This window comes from Chiloscyllium plagiosum, unplaced genomic scaffold (assembly GCF_037043375.1).
Source record: "Chiloscyllium plagiosum isolate Xiang-an unplaced genomic scaffold, Cpla_swu_hap1 HiC_scaffold_2, whole genome shotgun sequence".
In the NCBI taxonomy this organism is placed as follows: Eukaryota; Metazoa; Chordata; class Chondrichthyes; order Orectolobiformes; family Hemiscylliidae; genus Chiloscyllium; species Chiloscyllium plagiosum.
Genome location: NW_028270140.1, coordinates 27,766,337 through 27,792,783, shown reverse-complemented (window position 1 = coordinate 27,792,783; position 26,447 = coordinate 27,766,337). Strand labels below are relative to the sequence as shown.

Sequence of the window (26,447 nt, the reverse complement as noted above, 5' to 3'; positions counted from 1 at the left end):
ACTTTGCACAAATATGACCAAATGTTTGGAGAGAGAGTTCAGTGGGAGCAGTGTCTTGTTTAACTGGGGTATTAGGCAATTTGCAGAGCAAAGGAATTTAATTTTCCAGGAGGACTATTGCACTGATGTATCCTGATACAGTGACTATTTGGCTCATGTCGCATATCTGGTTTACTTCCAGATTAGATTATCTGGTGTGTCAAAGGATGAGATGAGTTTATCTATTTCAAAACATGATATTGTCCTGCTTTATTAATAATTAGCACGGCTTCAAGCTATAGTCTCAGACTTGACAGCTAAGAAGCTCCTTAAGCAACTTTGCTGTGGTAATTAGTAACTCACTGTCTATTAGTCTATAACTTCTGGCACCTTTTGAATAAAGTTACATGGTCGTGTTGTTAGGATTGCTGTCAAATGCCTGAGCTTCTCATCAGATTAAAATGAAAACAATTACTGGAATTAGAAAAAAAAGAGAATACAACAGTTCATTTGCTGAAGCAATTAACCACATCCTTGTCAAAGCTTTGGGCTCCTTACATGTGAAGTGTTTCTAATTCCTTGCTGTACGACACACAGCATGCCTGTGGTTGGTAAGCACTGTGCTAATAGATAAAGCAGAATATTGTCACCACAGCAAACAAGATTTTTATCATATGTCTTGCCACATATTTCAAGTTAGTCACTGACTGTCTAGTCTGGTTCCCCATTTGGGTTTAGGCAGTGTCGGTGGGATTTGATCTTCTCTCCTTGACCCTGAAGGGCTGGGATTACAATTTTTCCTCATGTCTGGGTTACATTAAAAAGACCCATGTCATTTCTTCTGGCTGGCAACTGCTGTTTTTTTTTAAAAAGCACTTTGTAAAGTTTTAGTGTTTAAACTAAAAACATATTCAACAGCTGACCCTCAAAAAGGTGCAGCACTGTGCACCCTCATCACTGTCCCTCCGTCAGCACCCGTGCTTCCTCAGCACTGACCCTCCATCAGCACCGTGCTCCTTCAGCACTGTCCTTCTGACAATGCAGGCTGCAGAGCACAAATATAAGCTTTTACAGTCCTCCCCTACGTTCCTTGCTAGCTTGCAGTCATATTCTCTTTTGCCTATCAGTTTTGTGGTCTTCTTTTGCAATCCTAAATTCTCAAGCTTATTCTGTTTCTGGCATATCTGCCAAGAAGCATTCATCTTGTTCCTCAGCATCCTGTAACACCAGGAGGCTTACAGAATACTAATCCTCCAAGAATGGCTGGGTATAGGGGAGGTTCCTTTGTGGCATGACCACACCCAATTTCTTCTCCTTCTGTGAGCAGACTCTCCAAGCGTTCTTTCCTTCTCCATCTCTGTAAACACTTCTGATTTTTAAAAAAAAATTCCTATGTCCTATTAATCTTTTCTTGCTGTCACTTTCAGTCTATGGATTTTCTCCCATGCTCTTTCCACTTTCGTACAGGGTTTCCTACTCTGCTGTTTGGTACTTAAGACTCGAAGTCCATCACTTGCTGCTTCCTGTCACTATTGAGTTCTCTTCAGATTTCTCCCGCACTTTTAGGGTTCATCACCTGGATGACCTGGTCTTATTTTCACCCACAGCTCAGGGCTGTCTCTGGACTTCACTCCTGACACTCCTTTTCACTCACCACCTATTCAGTGGGTCTGGGCACTGTCTGCTATCAGGTCTACATTTTTGTAAATTAACATGAAAATGCTGTATTAAACATAAATATATAGAAGAGATTGTAAGAAAAGGCATCTCTAGAGCCCAACAGAATTAGGCTCCAATTCGATTTGAGCCAATGTCACTTTGGCATAGTTCCTTAGGTGATCACCCAGGATCTATTCCCAGAGTAAAAGGCATAACTAATCTTTTACTGCACAAACTACATGAGCAAGTGACCAAGCATGGAGACTGGTGCTACTTATGCTTTAATTTCAGACAGCTAATCGCAACATTTCAAGGATCTAATTCCTTCCTTCCTGCACCATCTTTCCAAACACACATTCATTAGCTTTATCCTCTAATTTCTATATCTACGAATATTAAGGACCAGGAATAATCCAGAGGTTAGAACTTTTGAGGTCCTTTTACTAATTTTGAAGTAGTTCTCCAAACTCTGACTACAGGATGACAACCCATTCTGCCCTTGTTGTCAGTACCAACATGGACCATGTCTGCTGGTTTCTCAACTTTCCATCCCCACCATCCTTTCCCATGGGGTTTAGCAGGCACTGAGCTTGGTGCAATGCCTCAGGTGTTACTCTCCATTACAGATACTGCAGACCAAGAATGCTAAAGAAAAAGTGTTGCAGACAAAGGAGAATCTGAAAATGAGAGAAATTAAAAGACAAGAAATACAAAAGTCATTTTGATATTAAGATGGAGGTGGTGTCAGGTGTCTTGATAAGCATTAAGGTAGCTAAGTTCCCAGGACATGATGGGATTAATCCAAGGATACTGAGAGAGGCAAGGGGGGATATTGCTGAGTCCTTGATAATGTTTTAAATATAATTTACTCTCGAGGCATGGCTAATACTGGCAAGCTTGCATTTATTGCCCATCCTTAATTGCCCCTAAGTGTCGATAAGGTGTCTTCTTGTACTGCTGCAGTCCATGTGCTGTAGGTTGACCCACAATGCCCTTAGGGAAAGAGTTCCTGGATCTTGACCAAGCAACAGGGAAAGAACAGTAATACACTTCCAAGCCAGGATGGGGAGTAGTTTGGCAAGGTGATGTTCCCATGTATCTACTGCCATTGTCATTCTGGATGGAAGCATCATGTTTGAAAATGCTGTCAAAGGATCTTTGATAAATTTCTGCAATGGTTTTTGTAGATAGTACACAGCGCTGCTACTGAGCAGTGGAGGGTATCTGCGCCTTCTAAGTACGAGAAAATAATCCATACAGCTGTGCACTCCAAAACTTTTCACCAGCACTAATATCCTATCAACAAACATATCACCTTGATATAAAAGTGGCAAAGTTTGTTTTCCACCCCCCAAGAAATACCTAAATGCAGTTTGGTAAAAGGCAATGTTTTTTTTTCTTAAAGGAAGTTATTTGGATATAGAACTGGCTTGAAGGTAGCTGTGTGTGGTGGTGTGCCACAAGGATCAGTGCCTGGTCCGCTACTTTTCATCATTTACGTAAATGATTTGAATGTGAACATAGGCGGTATGGTTAGTAAGCTTGCAAGTAACACCAGAATTGGAGGTGTAGTGGACAGTGAAGAAGGGCACCTCCGAGAACAATGGGATTTTTATCAGATGGGCCAGTGGGCTGAGGAGTGGCAAATTGAGTTTAATTTAGATAAATGCATGGTGCTGCCATTTGGAAAGCCAAATCAGGCAGGAATTATACACTTAATGGTAAGGTGCTGGGAAGTCACTGTCCAAGTCACTGTCACTGAACAGAGACCTTGGACTGCAGATTTATAGTTCCTTCAAAGTGGAATCACAGGTTGACAGCACACTGAATGCAACGTTTGGTATGCTTGCCTTTATTGGTCAGAGTATTGAGTACAGAAGTTGGGAGGTCATGTTGCAGCTGTATAGGACATTGGTTAGGCCACTTTTGGAACACTGCATGCAATTCTGCTCTCCCTGATATGGGAATGATGTTGTGAACCTTAAAAGGGTTCAGAAAGGATTTACAAGGATGTTGCCAGGGTTGAAGTGTTTAAGCTATAGTGAGAGGCTGATAGACAGGGATTATTTTCTCCTTGGAATGCAGAAGGCTCAGGGGTGACCTTATAGAAGTTTATAAAATCATGAGGGGCATGGATAGGGTAAATGAGCAAGATCTTTTCCCTGGGGTGGGGGTGTCCAAAACTAGAGGGCATAGGCTTAAGGTGAGAGATGAAAGATTTAATAGGGACGTAAGGGGCGACTTTTTCACTCAGAGAGTGGTGCACGTATGGAATGAACTGCCAGAGGAAGTGCTGGAGGCTGATACAATTATAGCATTTAAAAGGCATCTGGAAGGGTATATGAATAGGAAGGGTTTAGAGGGATATGGGCCAAATGCTGGCAAATGGGACAGAATTATTTACGATATCTGGTCGGCACGGACGAGTTGGACTAAAGGATCTGTTTCCGTGCTGTACACCTCTATGACTGAACAAATCAAATGGAAGAACAATTAATGGGAGTCGTCCAGCCACCACCTGCAACCCCACAACCTCTCATAGTCATGCCTGTCTCCATGTCCTCTCCATTATCCAATACTCATTGCCTTCTCTCCCCATGGTTCGACTCTCGTCACTTCCTGGTTCACTTCAAGCCAGAGTCGCCCAGTTCCCAGGACCTGCCTAGAGTCTCACTGCAATTGGTTCAGTCCCCAGGCTTCGTCTCCAATCACAAACAGGTTCTCTCCCACATTTGCTGCTGCTGCTGGGCTCATCAGTCACCTTGTAACAGCGCACATGAGAAACGACTTCTGAAGTGGGGAGCAGCTTCTTGCAAAAAGCTCCACTTACACTCAAGTATATTTGAAAGTCTGGCTTCAAATGAAATGTAAATAAAACAGAAATATAAAACATTTCAAAAAACAATAACTTTCACTTCACCTTCTTGTGTATGGTTATGCTTTAATTAAGCCAGGAACCCTATGAAGAAGCCTGCAAAGTAGATGTTGGGCCATAATAAATGGGCGTCACGTGGGGCACAGATGGTAAGTTGGTCACCTAGCATAGAATTTCTAAAGGGGATAGACAGGTTAGTAAAGTGTGTGGCCAAGTGATCACTGAAATTTAGTGCAGAAAATTGTGAAGCGATTCATTCTGATAGGAACAACCAGAAGAGACAAAACAAAGTAAAATTCGAAAGAGGTTGCAAGATGCAACAGAGGATCTAGGTGTACATATGCATAGGTAACAGGTTGAAGGTAACAGGACAGGCTGAAAGAGTACCTGGTGCTACGGAAAAAAAATGAAGAAATGCCATAAGAAACAGATAACATGATGTAGATCAGAATCTTATTTCATAAAACCGATTAAACATTATGTAACAGTAACACTGTCTTTTTTTAAGAATTCATTTACAGATGTGGGCATCACTGCCTGGTCTTTTAAGAGTCAACCACATTTCTGTGGATCTTGAATTACATGTGGGCCAGACCACGTAAGGATGGCAGTTTCCTTCCCTGAAAGGGTTTAGTTAATTAGATGGTTTTTCAAACAATTGATTCATGGTCATCATTAGACTCCTAATTCCAGATTTTTTTAAAAACTGAATTCAATTCCACAATTTACCATGGCGGAATTTGAATGTGGGTCCCCAGAACATTACCTGGGTCTCTGGATTAACAGTCTAGCAATAATACAACTAGGCCATTGTCTCCCCCTTTCACAGTATTGCTGGCAAACAAACACCATTTCGTTGTTGTTTTCCATGAACAGCAATATTACAATGACCTGTACATTTCATATGCTGTATGAACACAGGAGCACGTAAACAAAAAAGCTGAGAATTCTGTGACAAGGAACCCATGTCCTGACTACCCAAAGTCTACCCACCATGTAAAAGGCACAAATTAAGAGGATGATGGAAGATTGCCCACTTGTAGTTCCAACACTCAAAGTTCGACACACCGAGGACAAAGCAGCAAATTTGATGGCACCCTACCCACCATTTTGAACATTTTATTCCTCTGCTACTGAAGTACTATACCAACAATATGTACCATCCACAGAACATACTGCAACAATTACCAAAGCTCCACCAAAAGCACCTTCCAAATTCAGAACTTTTACCATCTGGAAGGAAATGAGCAACAGGTAAATGGGAACACCATCTGAAATTTCCTTCTAAGCCACACATCATCCTGAATTGTAACTAGATTGCCATCCCTTCAGTGTTGTTGGATCAAAACCCTTCCTAACTGAACAAAAAAAAACAAAGTAACTGCAATGCCGGAAACCTGAAACAAGAACAGAAATTGCTGGAAAGTCTTAGCAAGTCTGGCAGCATCTGTAGAAAGAAATCCAAATTAACGCCTGGGTCAGAACAGATCCTTCCTAATTACATTGTAGGTGTACCTATACCCCAAATATTGCAGAGATTCAGGGTGACGACTCTCAATCACCTTCTCAAGGGCAATAAATGCTGGGCCCAACTAGTGACACCCACATCCTGTGATTATGAATAAAATCCTTCCTCTCCAGCTGTTTTACTGAACAAATAATTGCAGCTAAAACATTATCCATCTCTTAATTGGACCTCTGTGTATTCTCTCCTCTTTCTCTCTCTCTCGCACACACATATTTTGTTTTAGATTGGTGTTAGATCACACTACAGGTCATGCTGAAATGAAAAGTATTTTAGGTCCAGTGAAAACTCTGTTGATTCTGAGAGATATAGACCTTCCAGTAATTTTCTTTAAATCAACCCAACATGGACTGAAATGTGATTGAGTTCTCGGTTTGCATCATTTTGTTTGGCAAATGCTCTCTTGCCAGCTCACTGCTGACTTTACTTTTGACACACAGTGTTTTGTACACTTTACCTGATAGTTGCAACTCATGCAGCGCTCACCTCAGAATTTCCAATTCTGTCCACTGCCAATCACAATTGTCAATTATGAAAAATAAATTAGAAATGGAACAGATAAACTAAAAGTCAAAGCAACCTGGTGAAAGCTTAAGCAGAATCTGCAGTTTTTCTTCTCTCTAAGCAAGACACACAACAAATAGTGTGTTATTATAGTTTGTGTTCACACAGTGTGTACCTCACAGACACCAGAAAATGAGAGCTTTTCCTATTATTTGTTCTCTGTCTGCCAAATTGCCTTGTGACATTTGGAAAAGGTCAAGCTATAACGCGCAGGGCTGTCACTCCTCAGTAAACTTCCAATACACAGAAAGTCAAGTCTGCCAGAAAACACACCAAAAAAATACGTCAAAGTGGAACTTTGGCCCATAATTCTAAAAACCACTTTAAAACATGCCTTGGAGAGACACACATTGGGTCACTGTGGTGCAGAACAGCCTGAGCCCTGGATGCAATAATTTATTATTGTTAACCATCATCACAGGGAGAAACAGAATCTGAACTTTTGAAATATTACATGTTACAGGGTAGCAATTCCTGACCAAACAGTGTACATCTTTCAATGGTGAGACAGAGAATCTTGGTTACATTTGTGGCAATCTCAATGCCTATTTCAATGTATCATTGTTTGCGTTGTGCGCCCATATTATAATTTGTCTAAATGCTCACCTCTGCAATACCCATTGCCAGCTGGTAAAGGGGATTCCAATTTGCTTTTGATCACAATGGTACAGCTCCCCCATGCACCAACACAGGTGCCCAAGCTCCATGAATCAGAACCCACTTCTTCCAAACCAACCCTTGAGCCACATTTTCAACTCACAAATCTTATTCACCCTGTGCCAATTTGCTCGTGGCTCAGGTAGTAATTGGAGATTACTGTAGTGATTGTAATTACGTCGGCTTGCTGAACCTCAGAGAATATAAGTTCCCTGATTGGACCAGATTAACAGCCCTAATCAGGGCTGTCAGAGATATTGTGCCCTGAGTGTCTGACTCAGTGAGATGCTGTGCTATTGTCAAAGGTTGCTCTCCAATTGGCTAGCTCCCCCAGATCCCATGTGATCTCACCTCAATACCTAGTCTACATAACGGAACCTTGTCAAACCCTTTGCTGAAGACCAAATAGATAACATCTACCGCCCTGCCTTTATCAATCTTCTTTGTCACCTCTTCAAAAAATACAAATCAAGTTATTAAGACACATTTTCCCCACACACAAAACCCATGCTGACAATGCCCCAATCAGTTCTTGGCTTTCCAAATGCATGTGACTCTTGTCCCTCAAAAACATATTGGCAGATGGAGGGGTTCATGACTGTTTGAACTGCTCTTGGTTTTGAGGGCTTTTTTCAGTGCACAACAGGACTTACTCAATTCCTTGGGGCAGTAGTTGTTGTTTGGTTTTAAAATATTGTTGCATTGTTTTTGGAACTTGTTAAAACAAAAAGGCCAAAAACAAAAAAATACATTGATATCTTATTGAATGTGGAGCCAACACAATGGGCTGAATGGTCTACTTTGGTTCCTACATCTTGTGGACTGCAAGTGAAACACAGCCTTGAGGAATCACTCTTGGCTATAGGAAACAGGATCTTGGCAACACTATCTATGCCCTCCACTCGCAAGCTCCACAACTCCACATCCCTACTCATCACTCTATATTACTCATTGTATAATCACATTGCTCTTTACTCTTCCCTCGCCCCATTAATTCCTGTACCATGGTGCAGCAATCCATTTGCTCAACCTCCCTTCAATCCCTGCTCCTGTCGGCACAAGTTAGTAAATCCTCAAACGTTTGTCAATGGCAAGGGTGAGGCTTCTCCTTTTCTGCCATCAGGATCCCCATAACTGCTTCACTTAGACTGAAGGGTCTGTTGTATGACTATGCCTCTACGGCATCATGGTTGATCTCATAATTCTCAGCTGCACTGTACTGACTTCTCCCCATAACCCTACTCTCTCTTACTGACTAAAAAAATCTGTCTATCTCAGCCTTGAACATACTTCACAAGCCAACCACTTCAGCTCAGTGCGGTAAAGAGTTCCACAGATTTACTGCTTTCCAAGAGAAGGAATTTCTCTTCATCTTTGTCTTAAATAGGTGACCCCTTAATCTGAGATTATGCCTCTGGACCCAGATTCTCCTATAAGAGAAATCAGCCTTTCTGCATCTGCCCTGTCTGCATCTGCCCTGTCCTCACAGTGTGGAAAGAGGCCATTCAGCCCATCGAGCCTGTACCAACCCTCTGAAGAGCATCCCACCGTCTCCACCCTATCCCATAACCCTGCATTTATCAGGTCCCCTAAGACTCTTCTACGTTTCACCCTCCTGTTCCTGAGAATACTCCAAAGCTGAAGCATTTATCCTAAAGGGCTTGCCTGTTTCATGAAACAAAACATCCATGTAGCTTACAGCATCCTTTATGCATCATAGCATCTGGCTCAGATTCTAACTTAGAGTCAGAGTTCCTCATGCTGTAGATACTTAGTGCAGACATAGTGGCCCTGGATCAAACTGTTATTGCTCCACTCCCAAATGTGACAGCTGTAATACATCATCTGCCTTGCTGTCATTTCTGCCTATTATTTAACCAATTACATACTATCACTTAGCTGTTGCCAGTATTTATACTGAGTAGTTTAACTAGTTAAGCTAGACAATACTTGTATCACCTCAGTGCCACTTTAAATAGCTCCCAGCGTTTAAAGAAATAAAATCTTAAAAATTCACCAATCACCTTCCTGCTCATCTCATGAAATGATAAAGCAGTTAGCAGCTTCTGGAGGCTGAACAAAAACATACAAAAAGCAAAACCTCTTTCCCCCTCTGCAATAAACTGCCACTCTTACTTTGGCACACTTGGGCCACATCACACTGTGCTCCCATACTCTCATCAAAGCTCTACCTTTGCAGAGAGCTGATGACTCAAACTCAAACTGCAAGTGCTAAATTAACTTCCTGCTCAATACTTATTCACTTTCAGTTCATTGACAGATAATTGCCACTGCCAGGCAACTTTGATTAACTAGGCTCCTTAACTAGCTTACAGTTTTTAAGTTCAAAGTCAGAGTCTGCAAACCTTAATTATAGCTCAAGGAAAACTTACAAGAGGAATTTCAATCTGCGCCAATTCCTAAATTTGTACTCAGACGTCCTCAGACTCTGCCCCTATATTCATCACTCATCGATATCTCCTTATTTACCCTTTTGATTTTGAATGCCTCCAATGTCCTCTCAATCTTCTCGGTGGTAAGGAGAACAATCCCAGCTTCTCCATTAGAAGTCAAGTCTTTCATTACTGGCATTACCTCAGTAACTCTTCTCTGCACCCTGTCCAAAGCGCTGACATCATTCCTAGAGGCTAATGTCCAAAATTAAATATAATATTGCAGCTGAAGCCTAAGCAGTGTTTTAGAAACATTGACCCAACTTTGCTGAACAGTTCACAAATTCCAGGGCTGCGTACAATACAGTAGCCAGAATATCCACAACAAGCTCCCACAAGCAGCATTGAGATAATGATCACATACTTTGGTGTTGTGATGCTGCTTATGGGAGAAATACTGACTCCAGGAAAACAAGAAAAAATTCTCTATAATTCTTCAAATAGTCACTATAGGATCTCTTACACCAGATCAAAGGCCATAATGGGCCTTGGATTAACATCTTCTCTCAAAGGTGGATGTGCAGCCCTCTGACAGTGTGCCCCTCTTTCAGCACTGCTCCATTGACACTGCAGTGCCCCCTCACCACCAGCCCTCTGACAGCGCAGCCACTAGCCCTTCCCTTCTGAATAGTGCAGCCCTTCCTCAATATGGACTCTCTGGCAGCACAGCCCTCACTCAGAACCAACTACCCCAACAGTGCAGCATGCTTCTCTGACAATACGGCACTCTCAAAGTACTGTTCTTCCACTTTTTTATACATTCTCTACAATATACATGCTCCATCAGACTGTATTCCCTCAGTATATTCCCTCCAACAGGGCAGTAAATCCTCAGCACTGACCCTCTGACAGGCGGTCTCCCCTCAGTAGTGCACCGGGGAATTTCAACCAATATTATTTGCTCAAGTCCCAGAGTGAAGCATGAACTCATGACCGTGTGACTCAGAAGTGAGTGTGCTACCCACCAAATCATGGCAGGCACCAAACCAGCAGTCTCAGCACAAACAAAAAGTGGAAACTAGAACTTAACTTGGAAAATCTTTCAAACAATAATCATCTGTATCCAGATCAGGAATAACTTAGCAATATACTTCAGATTGTAGAAATCCTCTAATACCCAACACATGTCACTTGACAGTGGATTATTTAGTCATTGTTAAGCAGTTGATGTCATATGCCAGGACTAACAACATTTCCTCTTGGCACGCATAATAGGTTATAAAATATACAAATGTAACAGAGGCCCTGACCCATATATGATAAAAGAAATTGCCCTTGAGGCTCACATCATGTTACAAATAGTGATTTTTTTTGCATTCCTGAGGTGGTATCTCCCAATTCTAGCCATCCATTATGCCAGCATGGCAGAGAAATCCATTGCATAACACCAGTGGGCAGAGTTCATAGGCCCAAACTGTTTCATCATGTGTTAGTGTCAGTCACCAAATGGGGAACTGAATTTTAAGTCAAAACAGTATATGTGCCTGTGATGCCATGTTGCTTAAATCAAGCAGGCACCAGTTGGTTGTCAAACACAAAGAAAATCTAAATTGTTTCTGTTGTTGGATTATAATTAATGACATAATTAGGAATAGGAATAGGAAAAACTACACCAGCAACACACTAACATCAACATGTTTTTACTCCTTTCAACACAGACAAACACAGCATCATAAAAGATTATACATTATTCACTGATTTAACCCTTTAAAATGCACTTGGGCCAATGTACATTGTCCCCTTTCTGAAATTCTGCAATTGCTTTTCCTCTTTGCTATGGCTAAGTAGCACTGGCTCAGCACACTTAATGTGACAAGGCAACATGGTTTGTCTAAATCAATGCCAACAGTATTGCTTATCTTTTTCCATTTCATTCCAATCAGCAGCCTCAGGGAGAGATCATTCAGAAGGACTGTTTCCTTGGAACTACTACAATACAACATTTCTTGAAATTAATTGATTTTTAAGCATAATTCATTCTCAGAAAATTTCCGTTGCTCTCTTTTTTGACAGGCATTTAATTATTTTTTTCTCAAATCAAAAGAATGTGCCCAAATGATGTCTTCTGGAATTGAATCTGAGACAAGGAGGAAGGTAAAAACAGATTAAACGTAAACAGCGTCTCTCTTCAGGAAAGTCTGATTTTGCTCAGCTTTAGTCTGTTTGCTGCATTTAATAGAATTCAGAACACATGTTTCAAATATGTGTTCCCTTATGCACTCATTTATCATCATCCAGATAAAGGCAATCTCAGATTTCAACTCCACATTCTACAACAAATTTCTTGCAAAAAAACATTAAGTATCACAGAATTCTTTTAAGACATTTATGAAGTTCCCAAATAGTTTGCTGCAAAGGTGCAAGTGAATTATAGAAGAGTCCAAACTTTTGTCATTTGTTGGCCAAAAACAAGATTGGACTGAAACAACCACTCTTCTCCAAAGAAAAATAAATCCCAAGTGTTCATTACAGCACATTTTCTCTTCACAAAGATGCATCCAGGAGCAACTACATTCACTTTGGACTTTCAAAGAGCACAACAATGACAGTCAGTTGCACATAACCTTCTGCAGAAGCAGGACTTGCACTTCCTCACTAAACTTAAATGGTTTATCTTATTTTTCTTGCCTCTCACATTCCCTTTGTTACCACATCCTCAAATGTTAAGATTCAACTCGGTTGAATTGAAGTATTAGACATGAGCAAGCAGAGGTTTTACCCTAATGGGATGAGGTCTGTTCTAACCTTCATTGGGTGCTCGCAGATGCCAGTGCTGACTGAAGCTCAGAAAAGTTGCATAGCTGCGAGCATTTATTTCTGAACACACTTGAGTATTTTGTTTGAAAAGTTTAATGCATTTTGTGGCTCTCCCGTTTATTGATTTGGAGCATGCTTCTGCTCATCTTTGAGGATTCTCCTCATGCAAAGCCAAAAGGGCAAAGTGTTTTCAACTATCTGCCAATGCCCCTCTCAAATCAGCAGCTCAGAAGCACACAGAGATGAAGCCTGAAGGAAAACTCCTCAGTTTTTCTTCACTCTGTTCTGTTTAGAATGGGGGTTGGTATTTGGTGGCTATTCCCTTTGGGATCAGCAGCAATCAATAAAATCAGCAACCCAGCATAGTAGGCACTCACTTATTCATCACCAACCCCAAGGCACATTGTATTGCTGTAGCGGCTAGCCCACCATGCCGACTGTAGGAATCACTGACAAACTCTTATCGGCTGGAATGACATTTTCTTTTGTTTGGAGGCCTGGGGACGTTAGATAAATTCAGCAAAGAAACTGAAATTGCTGCTAACTAGGAAAAGCTGTAACTATCTGAAATTGTCCAAAAAAGAAAACTTTCAACAATGCCTGAATGGAAATCAATTCTGTAGCAGTCAGCAGCCAAATGAAACGGGCTAGTTTAATGTTTCTGGGAACAGCCTAAGACCAAAAATTACTGTAGCACCTCCTTGAAAAGTTACTTGGCTGACACCACCTTCCACACATCACGCAAGGTTTATGTCTTCCGAAGCAATAACAGAATTATGCAAACCTGTCTCATGAACACATGTCTCAAGATAACAGGATCCTCATATTGCTCACAAAGAATAGGTTTAGTGGTCAGTCAGGAGATCTTTTCTCTTTTATAGAACTGCATTCTTAAATTATCCCTGTTAAAAATCACAGCATTGTTTGTGAACTTTCATTGATCAAGCTTACGTATGTCTTTCTACAAACAATAGGATTTGTGATAAATTGGGATAACAATCCTTCCACTTGTAGTGAAACCTTTGAATATTTCTTGAAAAATTCTTTTGGAATATGGTTGCGACATTCCTATCTTCTCCTTTGAAAATGGGCACAAGAGGCATATCAATTATCTTGATCACATAACAACATACTAGGTACATAGGCACAGCTGCAAAGGCAAGTCCAAGAGAAAGAAAAAGATTATGGACTACTGTAGCACGTTTTACAACTTTGGAATGTAATAAAGTCCTTTGCAGCTTGTTTTAATGTAGAAAACATGATAGTCAACTTTCAAAGTGAGATGACACAAATGACGATAAGATACAAAACAAACAATCAGTTTTGGCATATTGATTCACAGAATCATTACTGTGTAGAATAAGGCCAGGCCATCATGCCTGCAATAATGGAGGGGTAAATATTAACCAGGACAGGAGATAACACTTCCCCCTCAATCCTATTAAAATGTTCCTGTAAGATCTGTGACATAGAGAGCATTGTAGGTTAGTGATTTTTGAGATGATTTGTAGCTCAGGTTTATTATAAGTATGTAAGTTAGCTCGCTGAGCTTGAAGATTTGTTTTCAGATGTTTCATCACCATAACATCATCAGTGACAAGTCTCCAGTGAAGCGCTGGTGGTATGTCCCACCTCTCTATTTATGGTCTGGGTTTCTTAAGGAATGTGATGTCATTTCTGATTTTTTTTTTCCCAATGGGACGTAGATAGGATCTCAATCAATGTGTTTATTGATGGAGTTCTGGTTAGAATGCCATGCCTCTCAGGATTCTCGTGTGTGTCCTAGTTTTGCCTGTCCTGGGATGTGTATGTTGTTCCAAAGTGGTGTCCTTCTTTGTCTGAATGTATGGAAACTAGAGATAGTGGGTCATGTCATTTGGTGGCCAGTTGGTGTTCAGGTACCCTGGTGGCAAGTTTCCTGCTAGTTTGTCTGATGAAGTGTTTTGTACAGTTCTTGCATGGTATCTTATAAATGACGTTAGTTTTGCTGGTAGTATCTAATGGGTCCTTTTGGTTCATTGGTAGCTGTTTAAGTGTGTTGGTAGGTTTGTGGGCTACCATGATGCCAAGGGGTTTGAGTAGTTGGGAAGTCATTTCTGATGTGTTTTTGATGTAAGGTAATGTGACAATAGTTTTTTGGTTATGTTGTGTCTGCTTGTTTGGGTTAGTTTCTGAGGAATTGACAGATTGGGTTTATTGGGTACCTGTTTTTCTTGACTACATTGTATAGATAATTTTCTTCTGCTTTTTGTAATTCTTGGGTGCTGCAGTGTGATGTAGCTCATTGAAATAATGTCTTGGTGCAGCTCTGTTTGTGGGTGTTGGGATGATTGCTTCTGAAGTTAAGCATTTGGTCTGTGTTCATTGTTATTCTGTAGACTTTGGCTTGTAGCCTTCCATTAACTGTACGTTCAACTATCACTTGGAAAAAAAAATTTGGAAATGACATCACCCAACTTAAGAAACCAAGACCTATAAACAGGGAGGCAGGACATACCTAACCGGAGATGCTCACTGATGATGTTACCTAATGTGGTTACAAAACCTTCAAGCTCAGCGAGCTAACTTACCTAAGTATTGTAGGTATTTGTTCAGTGTGTCAGCCAAGGCAAAACACCTCTGACAATGCAGAATTTCCTCACTCATGTACTGCAGTGCCAGCCTGGATTTTATCACAATAGATTTGTGAAAAAAAATTAAAAGGAGTGGAGTTTCAATCAATAACAGTGAATAGATGTAAATATCAAGACCTTGAGTTAGATGAATCCTTAAAAAGTGAAAAAAAGTATAGATAAAAATGGCTGTAAAGGAAGATAAATCTAAGATTTTAATTCAATACACAAGAAAATTAAATGGAAAGAGAAAGAAGTGATGATGAATTTACAAGGTAGGGCACAGTTGGAGGATTTATATAGCTGAATTTGGAAAGGTAGAAGAGTTGTGGATAGATGTATGACAAAATATTTAGAAGTACATGTGTTTTAGCAGGGAATAGAAGTTAGAATTATGAAAAGAGGCTTAATTTAAAAATTAAACAGCTTAATTAAATTTCTCACTGGGATAAAGGATAAACAGAGAATAAAAATAGACTTTCAGAAGTGCAGAGGGCCTTGAGAAGGAAAACACAAAAATTGTTTTATGTAGTTTGCTAATCAGAAACAAGGCACAAGGGGAAAGACTAAAAGACACAAGTTCACACAATAGATTATTCAAAACTGAAGTGATTTGCCAAAAATGCCAATCAAGTTGATGACCATGAAATCAAAATCAGCAATACAAGATGATTTTTGAATAAAAGCAAGAAAACAGGGATTATAGCACAATCTGGACCATATGCTGGGCCAAATGACCTACTTAAGTGCTGTATATTCTATGGTTCCACAAAATATTGGACAAAGAAGAGCTTTGGCAATGGATGTTGCAGATCATTAAACATGTTGGCCAGAGGGATTCTTCCTTGTCTACTCTATAGTGAGAACTTTAACAAGAAGGCCATCGAAAGCAAATTCCACACCACCTTTGGGATATTGTCTTGTAAACAAAGCATTCCCATTCTCATGCCTGTGGGTGGAAGAATTCACAACATCATTTTGTTACAGCCCAGCGATACCTGGCAATCAACCTTGGACCTAGTCGTTAAACATGCTGCAACTGTACACAATGCTACTGAAACAATTCTTTCTTTCTTTTTCTTAAATAACTAATTGAAGAGAAAATATTTTCTGAGGTTTTCCTATGCTGCTAGAAATTATTCTCTTTCTCTCGGTCACGTTCATAACCTTAGTTAGGAGGTAGTCATGGAACAATGATAATGTCATTGGAACACCAATCCAGATGCCTTAGCTAATAGCCTGGGTACACCAGTTCAATTCTTGCCATGGAAGCTAGTGGAATTAAAATTCAATTCATAATTCTGGGATTGAAAACTAGTCTCAGTCATGGTGACCATGAAACTATCAATTGTTGTAAGGTTGTTAGTGCTCTTTAAGGAAGGAAATCTGCTGGCCAGTATGTGACTCCAGACCCACAGCAATGTAGTTGACTCTTAACTGCTCTCCACATTGGTCTAGCAGTCACTCAGTTCAAGTGGAATTTGAAAACGGGCAACGAATTTTGGTCTTTTTGGCAAAGCCCAAGAACACATGAAAAAATAAATTTTAAAAATTGCAAGAATTCTGTGACTAGTATTTGCAGACCATTTTAACCTAATTAGCCAAAGGTTGCGTAAGTGGGTTTCTAAGCTTAGTCTATAATAAACAAATGCGCTGGCAGTAAAGCTTGCAATATTAGAAAATGGAATATCGGAGACATTGGAAAGAAACAAAGATGGCTAACAACTCATTACCCATCTTACTGATCATGTCATCAACTATTCTTCAAAAAAAGTTAATTACTCCATACAAACATCTCCATACATTGAAGGTTTAGTCAATCTCACTCTGGATACATGACATTATAGAAGAAACATTTGGCGATGCAGCTGCATGATTTAATTGGTGACATATTGAAGGACAATATTCAGCCCATCACACCTATGCCATCTTGTTAAAAAAGCTTTCCAATCAATCTACTCACCTGTTCTGTCCCTGTTGCCTTTCAATTTTCATCCCGTCAAGCTTTGATCCAATTTCCTTTGAATGTTTTACTGCTGAATTCTTTTCAAGCAATGTATTCCAGATTGAAATTCATCACTTTTTTTTAATATCACCTCATTTCACCTCTGGGTTTTTTTGAATCTGTGACCTCTTACTCATTATCCGAGAATAACACACAAGCTCTGCATGAAATTGCCCTGTAATCTACTAAAGGCAATTCCCTTTAATAATTCAGTAATTATAACAAGATTAAAGCTTTGTTTGGTTCATACTGTTAAACAGCACTGCACTGTATTATTGGAGCTCTGACAAAACTTTTGCATTATAAAACAGTCAATAATTTCACAAAATGGTCAATTCATCAAAGTGAATTGCAGCTGCAATCCAAATGAGTTTATATCTGTAAATCTGGTCATTTTCTTACACGTATCCCTTTAGTGACAGTGGATGCTGCCTGACCCACTGTGATCTCCAGCATTTGTTGTTTTCAGTACAGATTCCAGCATCTGCAGTAATTTGTTCCTAGTGAAAAAATCTTTGATGTGTTAAACCAAAACAGCACTGCACTACATTGTCTTATATCTCAATCTGGCAACCATGCTCTCACCCAGTCTTTGTTTTCTTTCAGTAATTAGCAGATAATCACCTTGCATAGTATTTTGTTATTCACAGCAGAATGGTGCATCTTTCTCACTGAATGTTGCCTCTGTCCCAGAGTCTCAGTAAAATTGGAACATGATGATCTTATTTCTCCTTCAACTTCAGAACCCAAAGATTGAGTCATGTTGAAAATATTCAAAGTTGTTTGAACACCAGTGACTGATTCTCTCCTCCAGTCACCTGCTGATACTGTCCAGGTGTTTCAAGGGTATCTTCAGGCACTAGAACTCAGACGGGGAAAAACCTCTGCCAACCCTTTGTCTGGGATTGTGCATTCTTCACACAGATGGTGGATCACCACATTGCAGACAGCATTTCAATCTCACTTCTGAACAATTGCTTCAAATGCCATGAAAAAATTCAAATATATGTGATCAAAATGTGAAGTCATACTACATAAATTAATACTTAGTACATTTACAGGAATGATGCCTTAGAAGTTATTTCCTAATCATATTATCATTCCTATTACACAAAAGCCTGGATTCATGGTAAAAGGAAAAGTATTTTTCACTCACTCATTAGCATGCAGATACAATGCACAATACCCACTGTTCAAAGATACTCACTATCCATGCATGTTGGCATGTGATATGTATTTTATTAATCAAGTCCATCCAACTTACCCCTCACCCAAACAAGAGTGGTCAAAAATTTCTTCATGGAGTCAGTGCCTCTGTCAATGGAGTGCTTCACCCATTAGACAATGTGGTCTGCACTTCTCCACTGGGACTTGAATCGTGGGCGTGGTTGAATTTAGGATGCTTCTCTGGAAAAAGTGGCAGAATTGTGACAACTGGAGAAATGAGTGATCACTGGAAAATCCTCAGGATGCTGCTAATAGCAAACTATTTACTGCAAACTTAAGCAATATTACTTTCGACAAATTCCAATGACACTGATAAATACGATACTGTTAAGTAGGCAGTTTGCTTATAATGAGGTATTTCTGCTTTACTTGCCAAAATGACAAAGGCCTTTCAAAATAAAATGTTGGTTTGGTGGTGATTTTATAGTATGAGAGAGTCACAGAGCACAGAAGGAGTTCATTTAGCACATTATGTCTGCTCAGCTCTTTTAAGGAGTTATCTAATTAGTCCTGCTCTTTCGCAAAGTCTTGCCAGTTTTCTCTTTTTAAGTATTTATTTAGTTCCATGTTGAAATTAACTATCAAATTTGATTTCACTGACATCTTAACTTTGAGTAAAAAGGCAAAAAAAAAACTGAAATAGACTTGTTTTTTAATTAGACATTTAGAATGTTGGGCCCAGTAAGAGGGGCAAGTATTTAAGGTCAATGTCATGAAACACAAAGCTTGCTCTATCTTGAATAAGGTAGCTGGACTGCAGAAGGCATGAGTGGCCCACACTATTTATATTCCACTTGGAGCCCAGGTGCTAGAGCATTTCACGGTACAATATTTAAATACTGGCAGCCCCATTCCTGATAAAGAGCTTATGCTTGAAACATCGATTCTCCTGCTCCTTGGATGCTATGCTGCCTGACCAACTGTGCTTTTCCAGCACCACACTCTCGCCTCTGATCTCCAGCATCCTCACTTCCTCCCAAATCCAGCAGGCACCCCACAGTAATTTGGATCACGTGCTATCCTGTCACGGTGAACAAATAAAAGTTTATTGCATTCAAATTACTGAGCACCTTTCACAACCTCAAGATGTCCCCGAGTGCCTTCCAACCAATCAAGGAGAAAGTGAGGACTGCAGATGCTGCCAACCAATCACGTCATTTTTGAAGTGAGGCCACCAATCTAATAAAGGAAATTCACAGCCAGTTTCAGCACAGTGAGAGCCCACATACAAAATAAATGTGATAATAATTAGTTCTCTCTTTTTAAATTATACTGGTTGAGGAGTAAGGATTGACCCGGATGCTGGCAAGTACTCTCCCTCTCTTATTCAAAATTGAACTTATATGCCTGAATAGACAGAGTCAGAAGCCTCACAACACCATGATATAGTCCAATAGGTTTAGTTGAAATCATGAGCTTTCTGAGTGTTGCTCCTTCATTAGGTCACCTGATGAAGGTGCAGCGCTCTGAAAGCTTGTGATTTCAAATACACCTATTGGACTATAACCTGATATCGTGGGATTTCTGACTCTGTTGACCCCAGTCCAAAACCAGCACCTCCACATCATGACTGTACTGACACAGCTTCCACTTTGTAGTTCTAACTTGCAGATGAAATGTTAAAAAGGCAGTTTTCCCTCAGGACTGACACTCGAGCAGGGCACTGCTCCTCCAGGACTGACCCTAAAATGAAGCAACACTCCCTCAATGTTGATACAGGCATCCTGAGTATCTGTAGGTAATATATTGTCAGGCAGATAGGTTAACTGCTTGATGATGATAATGCTGCATCAGAATGGGAGCCTCAGTAAAAGAAAAAGGGAAGAAAAGGAAGTTGAAATAATTAGAGAAAATTCTAGCTACTTCCAAAATGATAATTTTAGGAACTGTTGATACTGGACTTTAAAATTCTGAACTCTCCCTTTTGTTCCTTTGTGCAAAACATCAGTTTTATTTCTCAGACAGTCTCACATATATTGTTCTACTGTCTTTATTAAACAGCATAATCCAAAGGGGCAGGCTTTACTGTCAGCCTCTGAAATAATTCACTTTAATGAACTAGTAGCTCCTGATAAAGCTGATGAATTTCTGTGACACTGCAGTATGGATGATCTGTTTCTCAATGATGGAGAAATGTCGATTACTTTAAGTGAGTCTAAGCTACTCTCATTTAATCCTGGGACTGGAGAAAACCAGACAATGCTCAGTTATCAATAATACAGTACCATGTTCCGTTGAAACACATCAAGGCAGGAATATTGCACCTTGTTCAGATGCTCCGATAGATTAACCTGTATAATACACACACTGACAGGAAAATAGAGTAAAAGTGTTCCAAGAGTTCAGCCTGAAATGTGAAATAGGGGGATTAAGGTGGTAGGGTGGGAGGGAGTGGTCACAGGTTTCTTTGCTACCACAGATAACCTATCAAAGTTTTTAATGCATCACTTAGAGTAAAGGTCTGGAGACATTATTGACTTTCTGGTTAAGTGCTCTACCATAATGATTCACTCCGAACTAATAGACTGACTGCAAACTGAAAACCATCACTTTGGAAACCATTGTCGTCCTTCCAACCATAAACCATTTCACCACTCTTAAAGATTTGGTGACAGAATTTCAGACTCAGACTTTTCATTAACTACATTCCTTTGCCTTTTATTGACTTAGAAAAACCAAGTAAAATCAAACAGGCTTTCATTCAAATCAGTCTTGGACCTGATCATTGAACTGCAGTGCAATCAACACCCAGCACTCGTGGTCATTTTCTTTTTTGCACCATCCTTTTTTTTGCTGTGAATTATTCTGGTATTTTTTTCTGTTATTTGGTTTTCTCTCCTCTCGCATTCTCCAAACCATTACCTGGGTGACATGGCATCCTTTGAGTGATAGAATGTATCATAGCACCAGTGAGTCACTGCTACCAAGACTGTACCTGTCATGGTGTTGTCAATGATTTTAATACTTATGTAGGGTGATGCTTGGCAATTGCCCCAACCAAACACTGTCACTTTAAGAACAGAAGGAATAATTAACAAGGTAGTGAGCCTTTAGCTCTCATTAGTTTCAGGACAATACAGGCAGAAGCCCAGAATAAACAAACGCACTAACTCTTTCTCATCAGGAATATCCATAAAGCACAACGAGGCTAACAGGAGCAATGAGCAGGAAAACAATCAATACAAGTCTTAAACCGACATTACCCCACCTTACAAACTCCCACTTCACAGATGCTGTAACAATTGTTAATTACCAATTGCTAGATTCTCATTAGCTGAAGATATAAGGATATGGGGCAAAGTCAGATTCTTGGGCTTAGGTTGCGTATCAGCCATGATCTCACTGAACGTGTAGTACTGTGTACAGATTTGGTTTCCTCATTTAAATGCTAAAATTGTGTTCACAACTCAGAAAAGGTTTAGTTGACTGAATCCCAAGATGAAGGAGTTATATTATAATGAAATGTTGAATCAGTTAGGCCTATATCCATTGGAATTTCAAAGAATGAGAGACACAAGACCCCATAGGGACTGGATAGTGTGGAAAATGAGAGAATGTTTAGCCATGTAGGACAGAGTAGATCTTGGACAATGTTTAAAACAAGAGGTCTCCATTTTAAGAAACAGAGGTGTAGAAAATTTCTCTTCATGAGGCTCATTAGCGTGTGGAATTCTCTGTCCCAGCCCACAGTGGAGGCAGAGCTGACTCTGGCAGACGTTTGATTGACAAGAGTCAAAAATATAAAGGGTAGACAAGAAAGAGAGTTTAGGTCTTTAAGGAGCAGCTTAAAAGAAGGAAAGAGAGAGAGGAGGAGTGACAGAAAGGTTTAGAGGGGTAACTCCAGAATTTAGGAAACCTAAAAGAAGTGCAACTTGCTTCAACAAGCTCTTGATAGGTGTCTGTGACATTAAGGTCATTGTGCGAGTGAATTCACAACCATAAATCAACATGCTATGGTTCAGTGACTTTAATGCTGTGGCTGAGCTACTCAATAATATGAGAAGGAAATTTCTATTTAGAGTCTACACGTTGTACAAAAAGGAAGAAATGTACTAATACTGATTTTAATGGGGAATGTGGAGATGTGATAAAAGGGTTAAAAGCGTGCCCAGCTCTTCCTCATCTTTATGAACACAACCCTCCCTATCGTCGGTCTTCCTGTTACTTTTTCTTCTGCTTGCTCTTCTCTAAGAAATTAAACAGTTGATGATATTGTGTGGGCAGAAATTTCAGGGAGGTGTAGAAGGCTAAGGGTTATTTTTTTCAATTTCATGTTAAGAATCAAAACAAAACCTGCAATAACTTTGAAAACGGAACTGGATAAATATTTAAATGGAATACATTTTCAGGGTCACCGGGGAGGGATAGCGGAAGCAGGATTGCTCAAAGAGCTAGTAAAAGCACAATGGTCTGAATGGTCTCCTTCTGTGCAATGTGAGTCTACAATGTTTAAAGTGTTGTAAGGTTGACTGAAGAGAAAAAAAACATTCTTAGCAAAATTTCTTCTTAAAGGCATAAGTTTAAAGCTACACATTTGCAAAGACTTTACTTTTAACTGAAAAGGCTATTATTGACAAACCTTTGTTATTTTAATTGAAGGACAGTAAACTTTGGGGAAGCAGAAGCCTTGTCCAACTGTTGGAATTTTTTTGCAGACATTTTGTGCAAGTTCTTATCTACTTAGTTACTGAGCAGAGTTATTAGCTCATTCACAATGGAGATATATTCCTTCACAGGCTAGTATTTTCTCAACTCTCTCTGCCTAGACAGGGGGAATCACTTCATACAATCGCAAATCAATCTCTCTACAAATGGTAGCTTGCTTCTCCATAGTTTGGTGACCTTGTGTCCCTTTATGTGCACACACTTTGGAAAAGACAGCAAGCTCCATGATAAATATGCTGAATGACAATGAGAAGCCACAAGCTTGACTTACAGGTCTACACTACTGAGGAGTAGACACTGATGTGCCAGATGCTTCTTAGCTTACTGTTTTTGAAACTCAAAGAGACTCACAGTTCTAAGATCCAGTGTCTTATTTCACACAAGCTGTCCTGTCAACAGCACCAACTTCACCATGCTGCACATTCTTGTTTGACTGACCGACTGAAAACTAATTCCCAAGGTGCTCTCTGGTTTAAGCATAGCGATGAATTTCTAAAGGCCACAAAACAAAAAGTCTTTATGGAGACACACAGTGCTGAGCTCTAAAATCCCAAAAAAGCTGAAGGGTTGAACCAACAACAGAAGCACTAAAAAAAACTGATACTTTTCACATAAGATTAAAACTAGTCTACCAGACTTCTGAATTCTAGTTCAAATGTGTTAATTAGATGATTTCTGCTTCACTCTCTTAAAGCCAAGCATCCAGGCAATTCACAGAAAATTATAGAAGAAAGTGTTGTGACTGAACAAAAGCACACTTATGTGGTGGAGAGGAAGGACTCGGTTACATTGGATTGTCAGTAGTTTGGACAGGGTAGCATGCTGTGTAACTAGGCTGCACAAGTTATTTCTGGCAGGCTCTTTGGCTTCATAAAAGTTTTGCAGATGTGTAGTCTGTTCAAGTAATGTACTGCAGCCTTTAAATGTACTAAAACAAAATTTCTTGTCACATTAAAAAAAAACAGAAAAAGACTAGCAGTAGAAAAAGTTACTGTTATGGGAGTTACTGTTAATTGTGATTTTAGTTCTAATTGAAACACTGCATGAATATTAGGCAATGTAGTAAAGGTTTTTTATTGAACAGAATTTTTTTAATTGGAAATCTTGAACTTGTGTGGATCTTTTGGCTACTGTCAGAAACCAGTCTGATGGGAAAAATAGCCTTTCATGATAACACTGAAAAGAACATGACAACAATAAATTATAGTCAACAGAATCAAAATCCTTTTGAGAGTACTTTTTTAAACTGCACTGTCTATTTATTAAATTGCCCAAATACTAACCCAGACCCTTGTAACAATCCTATTCTGTTACTTCATTGAAGCAGTATGCGTCCATTGTACATATACCAATGCTTGCTAGGTAGACCACAGTTTTCCAGAAAATTCTCTGAGCATGTTACTAGCATTGCCTTTTAACATAGCATTTAAATTTAAAAGGACTTAAGGAACAACAGACATTCCTCAAAATAGATTCATTCAAGCAATGCTGTGTATGTTTCTGTGTATCCATTCATTAAGCAACTGGATGACAGAAACATACACAGCACATCTAAATTAACTTACCTTGCCTTGTAGCTTTGATTGCATGGCTTTGGAGCTGCTTTCTGACAGATGAGGAACAAGTGGGGGCATGTATGTACTTTCTCCTAAAAGCAGCTACTACATGGAGATTAATTTCTCACATTAAATATCCACTTTGAACATCTTTCAATCCTTCAAATAAACCAGCTAGAATTTTTTTCTTTTAAAAAAGGCATTCAATTCAAAATCCTCCACCAGTTCTGCTTAGCAGTCATGCTTATTCCTGGACTCTGTATCAAGCTTGCAAAGTGCAAAGGTACAGAGCTGCAGTTTGGAAAGGCAGACTGTCAGAGTGGTGGGTGCCACAGGTCATGCTGTTTGAGATAGAGAAGGGACTTGTTGCGACACAACAATCAGCTCTGAGATTCGCTTCAATAACAAGGCTGTACACACAAGAACACAAACACGCTGGTTAATGGAAATCCATGCAGTGTTTGCACAATGATCTAGCTAACTGAAAAACTGATAAATTCAATGGCAATCAGAGTGATCTTCTCTCAATATGTTTGAACTCGACATGAGAGCCAACTTTTCGTGTACTGAGGTGAAGACGACAGTTACAGAGTCATAGAGATGTACAAGCACAGAAACAGACTCTTCACAGTCCAACTCATCCATGCCGACCAGAAATCCCAACCTAATCTAGTCCCATTTGCCAGCATTGGCCCATATCCCTCTAAACCCTTCCTATTCATATACCCATCCAGATGCCTTTTCAGTTTTGGAATTGTACCAGCCTCCATCACTTCCTCTGGCAGCTCATTCAATGCACGAACCATCCTCTCCATGAAAAGGTTGCCCATAGATATCTTTCCCCTCTCACCCTAAAACTATGTCCTCTAATTCTGGACTCTCCCACCCCAGCGAAGGGACCCTGTCTATTTACCCTATCCATGGCCCTCATGATTTTATAAACCTCTGTAAGGTCACCCCTCAGCCTCCTACACTCCAGGGAATACAGCCGCGGCTTATTCAGCCTCTCCCTATGTTCTTCACTCTGGACATGAAGCAGAGGATTTCTGCAGTGCAGACACTGCAGAAGGTGGAGATTGGATGACCTGCTTCAGCCAATCAGAGCAAGGCTGTGACTGCAGCTGCACTAGAGCCTTTTTGTATCCTTTCATGGGAGGTGGGCAAAAACGGTTTGGCTCACCCCTAATTGCCAGTGACATAGTGGTGGTGAATTGAATCACCACAGCCCATCTGGTGTCGATGCATCCACGGCGTGGTCAGGAAGGACTTCCAAGACAGTGAAACGACAATTATGTACTTTGAAGTTATGTGGTGTGTTACTTGGAGGGGAAGTTTCAAATTCTCCAGTTGGCATCATTCTTCAAGATGATAGAGGTCGTGGGTTTGGTAGGTGTTAGAGGGACTTTGGTGAGTTGTTGCAGTGTATCATGGAGATCGTACATACTGCTGGCACTGCATTAGTGGTGAAGGGAATGGATGTTTAGAGTGTTAGATGGGATGCTAATCAAGTGAGCAGCATTGTACTGGATGACGTTATCTTAGAGTGTTATTGGAGTTGCACTCATACAGACAAGTAGAGCATATCCCAAACGTACATCTGGATTTGTGCCATATCGATGCTAGACAAGCTTTGGGGAGTCAGTTAGTGAGTTACTCTATGCAGAATTCCCAGGTTCTGACCTGCTCTTCTTGCTATATTATTTATATAGTTGGTCCAGTTCTGTTTCTGGTCAATGGTAAATCCCAGGATATTGATAGTGGGAGATTCAATGGTTGCTATGACATTGAATATCAAGATGGAATGGTCAGATTCTCTCATTAGAGACCATCATTGCCTACCATTTGTGTGGCATAAATGTTACTTGCCACTTGTCAGCCCAAGCCTGAATATTGTCCAGCTCTTAATGCAGTTG

The 26,447-nt window shown here is 40.0% G+C and overlaps 1 protein-coding gene across 7 annotated transcripts in view; it reads right to left on the bottom strand.

Moving 5' to 3' along the window:
- Positions 1 to 26,447, bottom strand: part of bnc2 (basonuclin zinc finger protein 2) — a 568,898-nt gene that overhangs the window by 237,735 nt on the left and 304,716 nt on the right. The window contains exon 1 of one of the 7 annotated variants that reach the window (XM_087995415.1): positions 24,544 to 24,713. The exons of the other annotated variants lie outside the window; for them this stretch is intronic. Within the exon in view, the coding sequence (XP_087851541.1) occupies positions 24,544 to 24,612 (69 nt within the window). The 5' untranslated portion in view covers positions 24,613 to 24,713. Of the gene's footprint in view, positions 1 to 24,543; positions 24,714 to 26,447 lie in introns of those variants that run through there. 7 annotated transcript variants of the gene reach the window in all.